Source organism: Strix uralensis, chromosome 4 (assembly GCF_047716275.1).
Source record: "Strix uralensis isolate ZFMK-TIS-50842 chromosome 4, bStrUra1, whole genome shotgun sequence".
NCBI classification, from domain to species: domain Eukaryota; kingdom Metazoa; phylum Chordata; class Aves; order Strigiformes; family Strigidae; genus Strix; species Strix uralensis.
In genome coordinates, this window is record NC_133975.1 from 19012802 (window position 1) to 19031144 (window position 18343).

The 18343-nt window shown below is 35.5% G+C and overlaps 1 protein-coding gene across 7 annotated transcripts in view; it reads left to right on the forward strand.

Annotated features, from left to right (window-relative positions):
- Positions 1-18343, forward strand: part of SLIT2 (slit guidance ligand 2) — a 265807-nt gene that overhangs the window by 195509 nt on the left and 51955 nt on the right. For 4 of the 7 annotated variants that reach the window (XM_074865882.1, XM_074865885.1, XM_074865884.1 and 1 more), the window contains 6 exons: positions 2978-3128; positions 8814-8888; positions 13060-13203; positions 14672-14815; positions 15972-16138; positions 16950-17082. In XM_074865882.1, coding sequence (XP_074721983.1) covers positions 2978-3128; positions 8814-8888; positions 13060-13203; positions 14672-14815; positions 15972-16138; positions 16950-17082 — 814 coding nt within the window. Of the gene's footprint in view, positions 1-1867; positions 1886-2977; positions 3129-8813; positions 8889-13059; positions 13204-14671; positions 14816-15971; positions 16139-16949; positions 17083-18343 lie in introns of all 7 variants that reach the window. The other 3 variants (XM_074865881.1, XM_074865883.1, XM_074865886.1) reach the window with 1 other exon arrangement.

The window sequence follows — 18343 nt, forward strand, 5'->3', positions numbered from 1 at the left end:
TGCTCTACACTGGCTGCAGCTACTGCTTGCTCACCCTCCTTGTGTTTACGAAATCACAGTGGAATGCTTGGAAAAGAAAGCTGATATTCTTCATTAAGGCATTCTGTGGTCACACACATACAATGAATCAGAAATGCTTTCCATTAAAGAAAATACGAAACAGCAATTTACACACTGCTTTAAGCTACAATAAGCCTATGATATTTTCACAAAAGATTTACTGATGTTGGCCCTAGCTCTTTGAAATTTGTTTCTTTCTTTATTTTAGCTTGCTTGTCAGGTGTGTGCACTGATTTGTTAATAGAAAAAAAACCAATGATGCGCTTGCATTATGTTCCTAACAGATTATAAATGATTGAATGACAAAATAAACAAGGGAATAATGAATCTATTGATGAATTACAGTACATGATTTGCAAGCAGGGGTTTCTACCACAGTTTAATACCTAGAAAAATATGTACAATAATTGATTATGACACCAGTGCACTTGTTCTTTCAACTGCTACAGGTATATTGTCATTTTGCAGTGGTCTTTGTCTTTTAAGCTGGTATGTTTAACAGCTCTTTCCATAATACTGTGAGATGTGTCACTTAAATTTGCAGCAATCATGTGAAGTTCCTCATGCCCTCATAATAAAGTTGGTTTGAATATGAAGAAAAACCAAAATGAAATACAAAATAAGGCAGCAATTTTTCATCATTGGCAGCCGCGAAAATGTGTTTTAAACCATCATAAAACCGAGGGGGATTCAATTTCTCAAACCTGTAGTACCACTCAATTCCTTAATGAGTAGAACAGCTGTATTCCTGCCACAGAGTGACTTCTACTCAACCTTGCCAGCACAACTTTTGTCTCTGAGTTAGAAGTGTTTTCTTGCCAGCAAAAATGTCTTCACAGCCTGTTTATAATATGGCCACACATGCAGTTAAGGTTTGTTTACGTACCCTTTAAAAAATGCTATTTCTGAAAAAATAAGAAGAAAAATAATTAATCAAAAAGTGTTTCAGATTGCTTCTTGAAATACAGCTTCTGTGCTTTTTCTTTCTCTCAGGTTATCAGGAAGATGCTGCATAAAATTGTTTTAGTTGTTCAAAATCTTGTCCCTGAATAGTTTAGTTCTTTCAAGTGATAACAGTGATTTATTCTAGATGCAGGAGGAAAAAATAATGTATTTGTAGTCTTCCTTATTGGGTATTTAAAAGTGCTAAAAACACTTCTTTACACTTCAGTAAATACTGTAAAAATGTTAGCATTTCTTTAAAAACTTAAAAATAGTTTATATTTGTTTATATATTTCACTGTGAGATCTTGTTCTGCAGACACTAGGAAGTCTTAATAGAATTTCATTGTAGTAATTTGGAAGACTAAAGGTTATACAAGTATTAAACCATTAATTTGAAAAAATATCATTTGTCTGCTAGCTCATAGAAATATTCCATGTAGTTATGTGTGTTACTTAGACATTTACAAATGCTTGATAACATAATATGTGATGAGTTGGGGTTTTTTCTTCATCCCCTGAGGAATCTGTTTCTCCTATGTTTCTTTGGTTTATTAAGGTTTTAAGTGGCATAACATGTGTATATGTTCAAGGGAGCAGCTTTTAAGAATACTTTCAAAATAGTGAAGAATAATGCATGGGAGGCATCATTATCCTATATGAAATCTGTAATTAACCCCAATCTTCATTTTTAAATGCCACTTAAAATGAATTGCTCTTTCTATCTGCTGAAGATGGTACCCCTTAGCAACATCATCTAATCAAACTAAAGTTGAGTAGAGAACGTGAGAGCTTAGTTCATGTTTTTGTCTTAATTGGGATTACTCTGTCTTTCTTTCCTTCTTGGCTATCTTTACTTTTGCAGGAGTTCACCATTTTGGCTGTAAGTAAAGTTCAGTGTCTGAGCTAAATCACAATGTACCTCCCAGCCCTGATGCACCTTCTACTAGTCTCAGTCTTTTCACCTTTGTCCAAGAAGAACCCACAGGTCCTTTCAGCTTCTCTTTGTTTTCTTTGTCACCCACCCTCAGTTCCTTACTGGATGTTTTCTCCTGATATGTTTAGGACGTTTTCTTTGACTGACTCTGGGAAATGGTGGAGGAAACTTTCAATGTGGTTCATTTTTTTTTTGTACTTTTTATTTAATCTGTGACAGTAATACTGTTACTGTGGCACTGGACATTCAGTAATAAGAATGCCATGTCATGTAAGCAAGTATTAAACTTCAAACGCTTCTGTAACTTATACCTACTCCTTCCTCTTTTCCCTTGCTCTTATCCTTGGCCTAATGGATGCAGTTTTGATAACGTAGCGAGATTTTCTGTTGTGCTTGATCTAACCATGTGGTTGTGAGGTATGAGTAAAACATGGTTCTGTCAAGCACCATGGAACGTCACGCAGCTTTCTACAGCATGGCAAGCTGCTGAGGCTTAAGTCAGGATCACACATTTTTTAAATTAAAGCTGAAAACAGGGCTTTCAATCTTATGTGTTTGAGATGATGTGGAGTATCGGGACTATTTAAAAAAAAAATCACAGAGGTTAACTGGTAGTCCAGTCATCAATACAAATTTGTAACAAGAGAAAGAGAAAAGGTGGCATTCAGGATCTATTTATTCTTGATACAGAGAAATAAAATAAATTCTAAAAGAATCAGTGGCATTTGTGTGATTAGCTATAAACAAGGCTAGATTGGCTGACATCATCAGCAGAAAGTACAGCTGTGAAAAGCTCAAGTTAATGTTATCCTGTTATGTGAAGTTGGTCACAGTTTCTTTTTCCAGCATATCTTAAGCCCCTATATTTAACCCTCTCTTGAAGCCCTTGTGTCTGTTCAGTATCACAAAGTTTATCATGCATTTCCCAAGTTGCCCACCCGTTATCTGCATTGCAGACATCTTTTCAACCTTCTCACAAGAAGCAAATCTTATACTTTATTGACTCAGTATCTGTATTTTGACTTGACTCTTCCACAGGCACTGAAGATTACAGATCCAAATTAAGTGGAGACTGCTTTGCAGATTTGGCTTGCCCTGAGAAATGTCGCTGTGAAGGGACCACAGTGGATTGCTCCAATCAGAAACTCAACAAAATTCCTGATCACATCCCCCAGTACACAGCAGAGTTGTAAGTTGAACCCATAATAAAGAATTATTTGCTTATTGAAAAACTAACTAAAATTTTCAAATATAAAACCACAGCTTTACTTTTTTGAACAATAGAAATTAAATGTAACCTCTGTGGTGCACTTCAAAGGATAGATATTAATAAAAAATATTTATGCATCATTTCAGTACCATGTAGCCTTAAAAACTTAAGATAAATGAATAAGGTAAATATTCTATGTTTCTAATTCTCCAGTATATGAGCTACCCACTTGGATTTTTTTGAAAGGTAGTGGGGTTTATTTTGCTTTTTATTTTAACTACAAGAGCAAGTAGGACATCCAGGAACCAGAATTCTGTCTTTAAAAGTGCTACCTATGTGTTTAATAAAACAGAGGTGATTCTTCCTATTCAAAGCACACATCATTGTGTGTCAGGCAGGAGACAAGAGGAAGATAAAGATAAAACAAGACAGGGTTGGGTTAAAAAGATGAGCTATCTAAAAATATAATGAACAGAGATGAGCAGAAAAGAAGTCACAGATTATTACTTGCTTAATAAGTGCTGTATGGGAATGATTTGTAGGCATTACAACTGAAGTGGTCTTCAAGAAGGGATCGAAAGATGAAATTAAGACAGCTTTACAAGGTTTTCCCATGCGCTAAGCACAGTATGAAAGGAAATGCAGAGATGCTTGAAGGATCAGCAGAAAGGCAGGAGATGAAAGTGGCCATCAATGGCAGAGCAAAGGCAGAAGGAAATAGCTGTTTTTCCTAGGAGATTCAGTTTAAAGAACAAGGCAGAATGTTGATGAACAAAAGAGAGGGACTTTGATTTGATGTAGTAAAGGAGGGACAGAGATATGGAGATAGGAGTACTGTGATCAAGTTGTGACCCACAAGGGTGAGATGAGCAACAGTATGGCATATTTCTTAAGACATAATCAGTCAGCAGCTGGCATCAAAGCAACAGTACAGCTGTGAAGGTATGAAATAATGAGACCATGGTTAAGGATTTTGAATATCTGGACAGAAAAAGGAATCTGAACTGAAATATAATGTAAATAGAGATGAAGATTTTTGTCTGTCTCTGAGTGGGGAGAAGGAGTTGAACTTAGTCGTGTTCTAATTACAAATCTGAGTGGTAATCCCAGTTGTGCCCAGAATGATGGCAAATTCGATTGAAAAAGTGGCATATGTGGGAAAAGCAAAGCTCAGCTTTTGGCCATGTTCACACTGTTGACTTACTGTTCATAAAGTAATGCCAGAGAAGAAAAAAATGATACACAGTCTTCAGTAAAGGGAGATAGATTTCAGTGGAGAAACACATTTTATGTTATGCTATAATATTTTGAGACAAAATTACTTGAATTGAAGAATAAAAACTAATGGAATGGGTAACAGGTTAAAGTGTAGGAGATCATAAAGAAATGGTTGTAAAAATCATAGTTACTGAACCAAGAGAGGAGAAACGTAGTTGTTGAAGTGATAAGCATGCATTGTCTTAATTCTTAGCAGGATTCATGTTTAATTCTCTCTGCTCTGAAGAAATAATAATCTTAATTTAGTATTTTAATTGTTGTTTTTCATATTCATTTATTTACATGTGGAAGATAAACTTCAAGTGTTTTCTTTCTATAATTGTAATTCATACATATTAAATTCAGAAGAAACAATTAAGTCATCAAGCCTCATCTGCTGTGTATCCTAAACTCTCAAACAGCCAACAAAAAATTTGTGTTTGACTAAAACATAATTAATGTTTGGTTACAGCACTTCTTTCAGAAAACATAGACTTCTTTGCAGGTATCAGTGGATTACAAATCCACCATTTCCCTGAGAGTGTTTCCCTGAGAGTGTTAATCATCTCCCTTCACTTCTGTTAAAATCTTTTAAAATGGGAACTTTTACTTCCAGACGGAATCTGCCTCTCTTCAGTTTCCATCATTGCTTCCTTTATATTTTTTGTCATTAAAGAGCCCTTTTCTATCCAGCACTTTATCCAAGTAAGATGGTCTTAAAATGTAACAAAGTCACTATTCAACCTTCTTCTTGATAAGCTGTACAGATTGTTCTTCAAGTCTTTTGATGTAATAAAAATTTCAACAGTCTCGCAGGTATTCTAGAGGGGATAGAGGAATTATTTCTGCATTTTTTTACTTCCTCTAAAAATCTCATTGCTCTAGCTAAATACACTCCTCTGGTGTTTGCCTCACTGATGCAAAAGCTGCAGCTCTTTCTCTTATTTCCTCCTGTTATTCCTGGTCTTTGATGCACAGCCTTTGTTGCTCCCCTTGGGACTTCCCAGTCTAGTTCTAGGGCCACTCTGTGATTCCAGTTTACAACATTTACTGGCATATACAAGAAGAGCAGCTAGTTAGCCTTTCTTTTCTTTTACCCACTAAATTTGAGATAAAGATACTTGTTAGACATTGATGCTTCTGTAACAATGATGAGAAAGGCTAGAACATTTTCTGCAGGGTGTTGTTTGGAGGTGACACTCATCTTGGAAACAAAGATCAGAAGTGAGGAAAAGAGTATCAGTTGTGTAGATTGCAACATTGATGATAGCACATCAAAAAAACTACTTCTTCAAAGTAGTTGTTTTTTTTTAAAAAAATGAAATAATAATAATTCAGTTCAAGACAGATACTTAATCATGAAAGGTGAAAATATTTATAAATGAGCCAAGTGCTGTTCTGTTTCTATTTTGTCACTTGCTCACAGACTTCCAGAAAACCAGTGAAGGATCTGTCTAATCTGCCACTGAAGTATTTGAGATAAAGTACCTGCCTGTAAATGCACCCCAGAAATAAAATACTTTTCATATAGCATTCTAACATTTAGGAAAATTGAGGAAGCATTTCCTAAATTACTCAAACCAGAGTCCCCAGGAGGAACGCTAAATAAAAACAATTCCAGTCCTATATGTTCAATTTATGTAATGTTTTTGCAATAGCTGATATGATACCACATCCTAACAAGATAGTTTTAGAAAGCATGAATATCACTTCTGTGTGTACATAGGTACAGAAGTACACAAGGTTCAGCTATTCCAAAACATGCAGACATCTTACCTATTGTGTTAATAAAACAAGAAAAAGCATCAAATAAAACAGAGAAACAGATATTTAGACATCATTTGAGAATGAAATTGCAATAAATATAAACCAGATACAAGTATTTTTAAGATCATTTTCATAATCCATAATTCCTAATTTTAAGATCATTTTCATAATCAATTTCAAATCAAATCATAAGTGATTGACAGGTAGCAACTACCATTGTCTTTACCAGTAGAGAGCGCTGGGATCAAAAAAATTATGATGTTAAGATCCAGAAGGAAGATACCACCACATCTCTTCATTTTCCAGTCATCTGTAATAATTTTGAGTCCTCTGTGTGTGTATCACTTACCATGATAATAGAATGAAAACTTCTTGCACAAATATTTAACAATTCCAGATCTAAAGCCATAGAAATGCCATGTGATCCATGTGGTCATTCCTCTGACCATAAACCCATAATTTGTAACTCTTGATGTCCCTTTATATGAGGGTGTACCCTCAGTGATGATGCATGATTTGTGATATCACCATATACGCTAAGTTAGAGAGAAAGTATGGTTTGTGCTATGGTTTTAACCAAACATAGTACATATCTTCAAAACACATGGGAAATTCTTAAAATTGTTCTATAATATTATAGCAGAATAAGACTGAATAATTTGATAGCAGAATAAATAAAATAAAAATTCAAATTCTAAATATGACATTAGATAGGACTAATTAGCACCAAATACAAGATTGAGGAATAGCCAGCAAGTAATTGAAGATAAAAGGCTATGGTGGTATCATACATATTAAAGATGAAGGACTGCCATTGGGCACTGCTACAAATTTCATTTTGGGATATATGTACAGGGGTGGGGTATGTAAGTTATATAATTGTTTTACTCTACATAACAATAGTAAAATATCAGCTGGAATACTGTGTCAAGGACTTCACTTTTCAAGATGGATATGAATCACTTGGAAAAAATTTCAAGAAGAACAGGAATCATCTAGAAAATAAGACTTCCGAGGAAAACCTGAAAAGATTTAATGCCTTTGTGTGAAAGAAACTTGAGGGGAGAATCCAAGTAAATTATTTTTAATATGTAAAAGGTTGTTGCAAAGAGGAAAGGATCAAATCATTTGCCTTTTTCAGTGGGGTTAGAAATGTTTGCAATAGAGCACAGCAAGTTTTATTAGAATCAGTAAATGTTTCCACAAACATCATTCTAATAGATGATATAGCACTTGAAAAGTATTTGAAAATGTCAGTATTTAGAGAATGCTTGGTGCTTCTGTTGTTGATGGACAGGGAAAAAAAGGCTATTGCTAATGATGAAGTAACTTTGTTAACTGACACTGTGCAAAAACTGATTTGATGTGGTCTCACTAAAAAATCACATTAAGTTATTCAGCTGATTTTCAGAGATGGTAACATATTTTGAAATTCACATTCCTTGTACTTCAGTGTGGTATACACATGTTCTGTGTATATGCAAAAAACTCTTCCTCTCTTCTCTCGGTTTCTTTCTGTGCTGAAACTATTGTACAGCCATACCTTCAGATTTACAACCTTAATTTCCCTTCTGGCTATCATTGAGAATAAGCAGGAAGGAAGGATGAATGAGCAGCTTTCTTTTATTTTCTAGGGGTTTTTTAATTTTTCAATAAGGCAATTTTGAAAAGCATTCTGAGTTTAGAATTATGCTGAATTTCATTTCACAGAGATCTTGTCAGTCATCTCTTTTCCTTCCTTTTTAAGATCTCTAAATAAAAGCCGGACAGACTCCCTTCCTTAATAAGATGACTCCATTAAAACGTACAAAGGATTTAAGACTCATAATTTCCGTTTTCTTTTCAAGAGAGGAAATAGTGAATACGGGGTTAGTGCAGATATTTTTAGAAATCTACATAGTCCCCTAACCTAGCAGTTGATAAAGGTATACTATGCTGGAACAGCCTTGGTAGCTGGACAGGGAAGATCCCTATTCAGCTAGTATTTGTTGCTCATTGTATACCTTCTTGTAGTGCTACAAATCAACATTTAATCCATTCTTATGCAATATATGTGTGTTAGATCTAGTGATCTGAAGATAAACCATGGTCAGAGAACTGTTTTTAAATTCTTGGGAAGACCTATGCAGTATGTTTCAGTCTCTACTCAAAAGCTTTGAGCATAAAGTAATTATTTCATTCTTGTAAATAGTGTTCTGTGAGCACCTCCAGATGTCTGGCAGACCCCACCTGATATCCTTTAAAGAACAGTAAACTAATCTTCAGTGGTTTATATATACTTATTAAAGATTTTTATTTATAAGTTGCCATGGAATCCTTTCTTAGTTACATTTTTGTTTTTCTTCCCTCAGAAGAAAAATGAAAAACATCTTTTTACATTTCTCTGCAGTTTTAGTTGTATGATATTTTGTGATCTGGTTTTGATTCTGTATGTCTTATGTATGCCTAAGTTTAACTAATAAGAATGTTCATTCAGAGGAATTATCAGAATTAGAAATGTCAGTATGTATGGAATTGTTCTTCAGCTACCAGTTAAACACCAATTATTCAGTTAAACAATTCTGAAAAGTTCACTTAGTGTGGAACACTCTGTATCAATGCCTGAATATTTTTTTTTTAAATTGATGTCATTTCTTCTAGGCGACTAAATAACAATGAATTTTCAGTCCTGGAAGCTACTGGAATCTTTAAGAAACTTCCTCAGCTGCGTAAAATGTAAGTGGAACTTCAGTGACCTTGTCTATTCATATAGCGTGTTAGCTCCTTGCTGTGTTTCTCCACCTTTCTTAGTTCTTATCTATAAAAGATTCAGCATATTCTAATAAAAAATCAAGAATGGGTTTAAATTAATCACTGAGGTAGGTCAGAGTTGGCAGCTCTTCTCTATGGGACTAGGCACTGCCAGCAACAACTTCTCATAGTGTATAGCTCCGGCACCTTCACTGCAGTGTCCAGCCAGCTGGTCTGTTATGCTGCCACAGCAGGGAGCTCACAGTATAAGCTGCTCAAAAAAGGTTCCAGTAATCGTTTGTAACTTCCTGTACTACTGCCTAACCAGGCAATTTTGCCTCCTTCAGCACATTGAAGACATGCCTTTGATTCTGTGCTTCATTAAACTGTCATTAGATGAGGGGAATATCAAAATTAAATGACTCAGAAAAAAATGGTTTGATAGCTCATCCATGTAAGTCCACTTCACAGTTCATGTTCTAAGAGGAGTTTATAATCTTACCAGTTGTAATTGTTACTAAATCTGTGAAAAGCTTTTCTTTCACTTATGTAAAAGATATATCTAAGAGTAGATCATTTAGTCGGACTTAGTAACTGTGCTCAACCTTTTCAGGATTAGATCCAAACATAAACAGTGAAGAAAAATGCACATAAAAATAGATAAGATTAGTTAACATTATGCACTGTTTTGTGGTTCACCAAGTTACTACCATTTGTAAAAGATCAGTCTATAGAACTAGTGACCAAAATCTCAAGGGGAGCAATAGTATTACTTAAACTATTAACCTTATCCAGATCCTTGCTGGCAGCTGTCACGATCACAATTAGTTAAATACTTATTATAGATTTTTTTTTAATTAATAGACAAAGATTAAAAAAAAAAAATGGAGAATCAACTTTGCTTTTGAGCTATCCACTTGAGTACACCTTGTCACTTCGAATTGGGCTGAGATACTTTAAAAAAAAAATGTAGGAATGTCTGGCACAGCAGTGTTCTGGTACTAGACAGTAGATGCCCAGTTTTTCTTATTCCTCAGGGATCTCAGATTAGCACTTTTTACAGCTACAGAGTGCCTTTGAAATAAAATACTTGATGAGGCATACTTACACATGCGCACACTCACGCACACACATATATCAGTTCATATTTAAGAAAAATGGAAAAGAGAATATACTGTCAGTAATTAGAGATTTTCAGGCTATAAAGGTAGCTTAGTAAACATTTCATGTGATCTAAAGCTAGTGTGCTGCTTTTTAGTTGAGGAGGTGTTCAAGACAAAAGAAAGAAAAGGAAGAATATTAATCAGTCTCAGTGTAGCTGTCTGCTGGAATTCCCAAAAGCTTTGAAATCTGAATAATTGAGGAAGGACAAAATTGAGAAATTGTTAATGAAAAGTTCACATTTTTAATAATACTGCTCTGTAACTTCCTAATATATTTATCAGTTGTTACAACGTTCTTAAATTCAGAGAATAATACAGTGACTGGTTAAGCATGACTGGAAAGCAGTGAGGTAGTGATGTTACAGAGATACAAATAGGAGTGAATTCTGTATTTTTGTGGAGCTCATATTTCTTCTGGAGGCTCAAATAGGTGCAAAGGTCTTTCTGCACAGATGACATTGAAAAAATGGGGCCTAAATGTTCCATTGATTTGGTGGTTAATCAGTAATAAAGCACGTGTATGCACTGCATCATTGATTAGCTATGCAACATTAATCCTTAAAATTTCCCTGTGAAGTGGGTGAAGTAGTATCCATGTTACACCAGGAGCAAATAAGATTTTAGGAGACTAAGGGCTTGACACGGATAAGTCGGCTGAGATGAATAATGAGTTTCTTGCTTCCAGTCTTGTGCAACACCTTACAGAAGACAGAACAGCTCCACTGTGAAACTAAATTAAAGTGATGATTGCGGATATTGTCTATCTAGACTTTAGTAAAGCCTTTGACACCATTTCTCCTGGAGAAACTGGCTGCTCATGGCTTAGATGGGCATATGCTTCACTGGGTAAAAAACTGGCTGCATGGGCAAGCCCAAAGAGTGAAGAGTTAAATCCAGTTGGTGGACAATCACAAGTGGTGTTCCCCAGGGCTCAGTACTGGGGACGGTTCTGTTTAATATCTTCATCAACAATTTGGACGAGGGGATTGAGTGCACCCTCAGTAAATTTGGAGACGACACCAAGTTGGGCAGCAGTGTTGATCTGCTTGAGGATAGGAAGGCTCTAGAGAGGGATCTGAAAAGGCTGGATCAATGGTTCAAAGCCAATTGTATGAGATCAACAAGTGCCACGTCCTGCAACGCTACAGGCTTGGGGAGAGTGGTTGGAAAGCTGCCTGGTGGAAAAGGACCTGGGTTTGTTGGTCAACAGCCAGCTGAACATGAGCCGTCAGTGTGCTCAGGTGACCAAGAAGGCCATTAGCATCCTGGCTTGTATCAGAAATAGTGTGGCCAGCAGGACTAGGGAAGTGATAGTCCCACTGTACTCAGCACTGGTGAGGCCACACCTCAAAAACTGTATTCAGTTTTGGGACCCTCACTACAAGGCATTGAGGTGCTGGAGCACGTCCAGAGAAGGGCAATGAAGCTGGTGAAGGGTCTAGATAGAGCACAAGCCTTATGAGGAGCAGCTGAGGGAACTGGGGTTGTTTAGCCTAGAGGAAAGCAGGCTTAGGGGAGACACTATCACTATCTACAACTACCTGAAAGGAGGTTGTGGTGAGGTGGGTGTCAGTCTCTTCTCCTGGGTGACAAGCGATAGGATAAGAGGAAATGGCCTCAAGCTGCACCAGGAGAGGTTTAGATTGGATATTAGGAAAAATTTCTTCACCAAAAGGGTTGTCAAGTGTTGGAACGGGCTGCCCAGGAAAGTGGTTTAGTCACCATTCCTGGAGGTATTTAAAAGACGTGTAGATGTGGTGCCTAGGGACATGGTTTAGTGGTGGACTTGGCACTGTTAGGTTTGTGGTTGGACCTGGTGATCTTGAAGGTCTTTTTCAACCTGGATGTTTCTATGATTGTATCCTTCATCACAGGCAAGGTGTATGTTAAATTACAGCTAGGCTAAAGATGAGTAGTCAGCACTCAAGATTAAGCCACAACTCCTTGTTTTCTGTCTTATATAATGGCACCAGTTCATTCTGGAAAGTGTATGAATTTGTTTTCTAACAAATAGTATCTTTCTTGATTTGAACAATAAAAATCCTGTTCTAGAAGTTGCATCAAATGTTTTATTTTTTTCAAAACACCATTAATTCCACCAAATAAAAAGTTTTTAGCTTCACTTAATTTTACATTGTCTCAGAGCATTTTTAAGAGCTTTTTAAAAATCACTGGTGTATTCTAACACTTTTTAGTGTGTATATATACTTCTGTAATATGTGTAGATAGTTACCTGAAACAAACAAAAAGAGGCAAGAATAATATGAAAAATCCTTAAGAAAATGTGTTGCTGAGTATGTATGCTTTTGTCTATATAGTACAGATACTACCCATTTGGGATGTAATTTCCGTATTTCAACTAAACCCCATAAACACTAAATATTTTGGCAGTATTTTAGGTCATTTTCCCACATTTTGATCTGCTTTGCATGTGAATTGCAGATAAATGAACTATCTTGCTTATAAACCCTTCTTTTTAACTAATGTCATACATGATTAACATTTAATGTACTGTTTACATTCACACATTTCATTTACATATGTTGCTGTTTATACTATTTTCTTATATTTGTGTCTGCTGAGATGAAATAAATAAATAAATAAATTAAATAAATCAGAGTGGTTAGTTGTGCTGGTACTCATACAGTATCGTTTTTTTATTAATTCGTCTAATAATGCTACAAGGACTGGAGGCATGAAAAAATATACAGTCACTGACAAGATTCAAAATTATAAAAACTTGTTCTTGTGTGGAGGCAGCATGGACTGGGTAATTGCCATTATTTAAAAACATCTTCCAAAGATTGCTTTAAAAATATTTACTTCTTTAGTTACAGGGCATTGAATTTTGCTTTTATTGGTTCAAAGTTGAACAATATATTACACAATAACTCAGTATCTTGGAATCTGTGCAGTCTGCAGCATTTAACAATTAATTTGGGGTATTTAAAAAAGAAAACATGTTCTTCTCTGTTTCTGCTATTGTATAATAGAAACCTGAGTAATAACAAGATTACAGATATTGAAGAAGGAGCATTTGATGGAGCCTCTGGTGTGAATGAACTATTGCTCACTAGCAACCGCTTGGAAAATGTTCGACACAAAATGTTCAAAGGACTAGAAAGTCTCAAGACACTGTAAGTGTAATTATTTGGGTGTTTTGATTCTTCTTTTCTGCCAGGTATTTTTTAAAGTAATATTCTACCTATCCTAAAAATGTTGATTTTGGAGGATTAGCTATGGATTATTCAAGCATATCTTAGTTTTTGTTCCTATTTTACAAAAAGTTATCATACATTATATGAATTCATTATATATTAATTATGGATATAATGTAGCTGAAATTTTTCATTGTGGTTACTTGACTACAGAAACTATGAATCCCCTAAAATGATGAAGTGGTTCAGAATGGGTAAACATCCAACTGCAGAAACAGAAATGGGAATAATCATCTGCTTCAAAGTAACATAATTTTGCACGGGAATTACACATTTTACGTAATGGAGTCTGATTCAATTCAGCTCAACCATTACTGGAAATTTTGCTAGAGGAAAAAATGATTCTGGTGGATATTGAAATGTGGGAAATTATTCTCTCCTAAGTAATTTTAATGTCATTTCAGCAGTGAAGGGAGGAGTAAAAGCACTATAGCTTGAACTTGTTTCATTCTTTCCATGAAGGCGGTTTAGCTCTTTCCACTCAAAAAAAGATGTTTATACAACCCACAGCTTCTTGGCCTTCTTCAGAGAGCCTGTCCTTCTGATCAGCAGAGCAGAGCCAAGATTAAATAGTCTTTGAGGCTTCAGCTGTCCATAGACATTAGGTATTTTTAATAAATCAGGCCTATCATTTCTAACTTTGCACTTAAAGCTGCTAAAATTGTTAGAAGCAGCTATTCTTAGACAAGAACATGGGGAAAAAACATTCATTTATTGATGGACAGATAGGAGAACAGCAGACTTCAAAGCTCGTATGTCTTACAGAAATATGAGAGATTTTAGAATAGGTGTTTCTTATTTAGTATTCTGAAATTTTTACTAAATCTTAGAGTCATGCTGAGGAGGAGTCAGGGTAACCTGATTTCATTTAACTGAAACGCTTGAGAATGTAATAGAATTGTTTTCTAGAATTTATCCTAAGAAAATTCAGAGTGAAGGGACCTCAGGAGGAGGTCAGCTGGTACAACCTTCTGGTCCATGTAAATATCAGCTCTGGAGGCATTAGACTTGTCATCATGAAGAGAGAGGGCTGCTGTGTATCTCTGATTTGGGGCATTTCAATCAGTTTAATTTATTTTCAATTAACAAACTCATAAATACTGATTCTGATATTGAAACAAAAACCAAAACACAAATGCTTATGGGAAACACCCATTGCCTCCATGAAATGTACCTACCCATCTTTCTGTTTTCCAGTCCGCTCCATGCACGCTGCACTCAGTCCCTTCAGTGAGGTGGCGGGCAGCATGGGGCTCGCTGCACTTGTGACTCCTCCACCAGTAGCAGTCCCTTTGGAGTCATACCTCTTGGCCCTTGCTTGGGCCACGACTTCATCTCCAGCCCCTGCTCAGCCTAAACTAAGAAATGGTGATCCTTCCTTTCTCAGGATGCTGAGGAGCAACCGCGTGAGCTGTGTGGGAAACGACAGCTTCACAGGCCTGAGCTCAGTCCGCCTGCTCTCGCTGTATGACAACCAGATCACCACTGTGGCACCCGGCTCCTTCGATACACTGCACTCACTCTCTACATTGTAAGTCATGTTTGTGTTTTACCTTACCCGAGTTTAAACCTCTGACGTTTTGGGGACATTTCTGTTAATGGTTCACTGTATAATTTCACAGCGTGAGGTAAAGTTAAGGGAAAAAAGAGTTCATGGAGGGATTTTTGAGAAAGTTTATTTTCTGGACTATCTTGGATGCATGAAGAGTATACATGAAGCATGTGTTTTCATGGTGCCCTTTGATGCAGTGTTAGACTGGTTTCCAGAAGTGCTTGAGAAGGCAGGAAGAATGTCCTGCTCACCCTCCTCACAGAAGCCCACTGATCTGAGCCAGGGTAGAAAGCCACATTTTGACTAGGCACTGCACAATCACAGCTGGTCGAATCACCATGTGGTCTGTCTTTCTGCACTGTGCCGTCCAATTATTATCTTAAATTTCCTCAGCCTACTGAGGATCTTAATTCATACATGTTTTATAATGAAACTTCAGTCTCATTTTCTATAAAAAGAAGCATCTCTTTTTTTTTATTTAAGTATGATGTAATTTAAGGGAAGGGAAACCAAAGAGTGAAGCTGCCACTCAGTTTACTGAATAAACGCATTTTGTAGGTAGCATCATTCAGGAAAGTACTTAATCCCGTTTTACATAAAAAGTGACACTTTGCACCAAGTGACTAATTTGAGCATATTAAGGATGACATGTTTATAAATAATGGAATTGTCAATAGGTTTGTGCTGAAGTAAGGAGATGCCAAAAGTACTGAGACTTCTAGAAGTAAATTCATTTTTATAACTGGCATGTAATCAACTTAGCTGTCACTTCAGATAGGAAACTTATTCTCTGGAGCAAATAAAAAATGGAAATCTTGAGATGACAAATTAATGGAATAGCTGTTGTCAGGTTAAAGCTAATAATGTAAAGTAATCAGCCTTCATCTCTATATGAAATTATTGCATTATCAGTACAGCATGGCTTTACAAGCCAGGTCTTCGACAGTTTCAAATTATTTCTAAATGAGTTATATCAAGATTCACCGCACAGAGCCTAAATTACAGCTTTCACCTATGGTTTGTACATAGTATTGTTTGAAGAACAGTATTTAAGCTTAGCTTTTCGTAAATAGAAATAGAATACTTAGGATGAAAAAATGGTGTCATCTGATTTAAACTTTCCTGTGGTTTTCAGAAACCTCTTGGCGAATCCCTTCAACTGCAACTGCCATCTCGCGTGGCTTGGAGACTGGCTAAGGAAGAAACGTATTGTGACGGGGAACCCTCGCTGCCAAAAACCCTACTTCCTCAAAGAGATTCCCATCCAGGATGTAGCAATTCAGGATTTCACGTGCGATGATGGTAAGAAAATTAATATTTTAACTTTTTATAATTTCAGTTTTCATATGTACATCTCATGATTCCCATAGATCCCAAAATGTTACGCTTAAATAACTTCATCTGCGCTTCATGCTGTTTCTACATCAGTTTAAAAATCTTCCACCCATTTTTGGATGATAAGCAAGCACATGGCTATTGTATATATGCTTTCAAAATTTTTCTTGCCTGTGTTCAGTACTGTAAGTCATAATTTAGAGATAACATAAAAATTAAATAAATTGATCAAATGTTGCAGTTCAGATGAGATTATTTTCAACTGCTGATTCTTGCATCAAGTGCTTTCAGGTTACTTGATCAAATAACATGCCATTTTGCTTAGTTTGTGACTTCCACAATGCTTAAAAAAAGTGGCTGCTATCTTGCATCTCTCACACATGCTTCCATTTCTTGCATTATTAGTTTGTCAATTTTCAAGGCCATAACTTTTCTTTAAAAAGACTGTTTATTTTTAATAATTTGCTAATTTTGAAAATCAACTTATATTTTCCTTTATTATTTTTCATTTTCAGTTTTGTTCTTTCTTTAATGATCTTTTTTTTCCATATAATAGCATTTTTACCTAGTAAAACAGAATTGTACTAAATGAAGCATCACTTGAAATGTAAATTCTTGGAGCAGGGGTTTACAGAGGAAACTTGATGTTTTCCCTACCTAGAGATATCATCATGTAGAAATATCATGTTTGCTTATAGGAATTCCAGGTGGGATATTATTGCTAATACTGAAGTGATATTTGTATAGCAAGCTTTGCATGTTTGTTTTTATTAACCAGGAAATGATGACAATAGCTGCTCTCCACTGTCTCGCTGTCCAGCAGAATGTACTTGTCTAGACACAGTAGTTCGCTGCAGCAACAAAGGCCTAAAAGCTTTGCCTAAAGGCATCCCAAAAGATGTAACTGAACTGTAAGTGGCACTCTTTTTTCCCTTTTATGAAAATCAATATCAGATTTATATGGCCAGGTTCAAGAACGAGCAAAGAAGAAAATGAAGAATTGGATTCAGTATATCAGTTGAAATTTATTATTATACTGTTTTATAGATATAAAGACTTGCACGGTATCTTGAGAAATTTTAGATTAAGTTTGAATCAGCAATGCTTTGTAAGTCCCAAAACACTCTAAGAATGTTACTGAAAAGCTTTAAAAATATATGTGTATAAAATTGTAACCACTCTGAGAATTTATATCCCCAACACCGAACCAACTGAAGGTGGATATCATGTTACAATGAGTTAAATTACGGGCAACAGTGAATCTGATTAACCTATGGTCACTGTTTAGGAAGGAATGAAGAAGTTCAATTACATGAAAAAGCAAAAAGAAAACAATCTATTAATGTGTTTGCATATTTTCATAATAAACATGGATTTGTGATATTTCAAAATGACTGGTTTTAATAGAAAGTCTTATTTTTCATATAGGCAGTCTTATACAATCTGAGATATTTTATTAATCTCTTGATACATGTTTTTATATGAGAAAAATGGTTAAGATTGCATTTTATGAAAAGATATAATTTGAATATGCAGATGGACAGTACATTGATATAAAAAAGAGCTTGCTACCTCATGTATTGTTTAAAGATAATAACTGAATAAGCTACTTATAAGTTGGATTATTCATCTGCTTTGAATCTTGATCAGATAGGTCACAAGATTGAAAGAAATAGAAATTACAGACAAGAAAAAAAGTTGGATTTGTGTTACATATGGCAAATATTTAATATTAAATTAGTCATTCTTCATAATGATTGATTAATGTAGTGTTTTTTCAGAAGACATCATAGCTGTGTATCTTAAGTCACTAGAACAGTTTTTTTGTTTTACCCTTTGGTATTATATAGAAGATTCTGAAATGTCCACCACTAGTTTGGTGCTTAATAGCATCCAAAAGGCTTTAGTCATTAATGAAGGGAAATTATTAAGAACTCAAATTAGCACACAGCTATATAAACCTATAACTTATTTCATTAGGTTTTGGTGTTGGGTTTTTTTCTCAAATAGAAGATGACTTAATTAAATATAGTCTGGCCTAATAAATACAATTTCACAATGTAAGGGCATCAATGCAATGTAAAAATAAGCAGCTAAAGAGAGATATTTTTGGAATTGTAAGCGGAACCCTGAGTGTGACTGAAAACTCATTTGTGTACAATTTTGTATGCT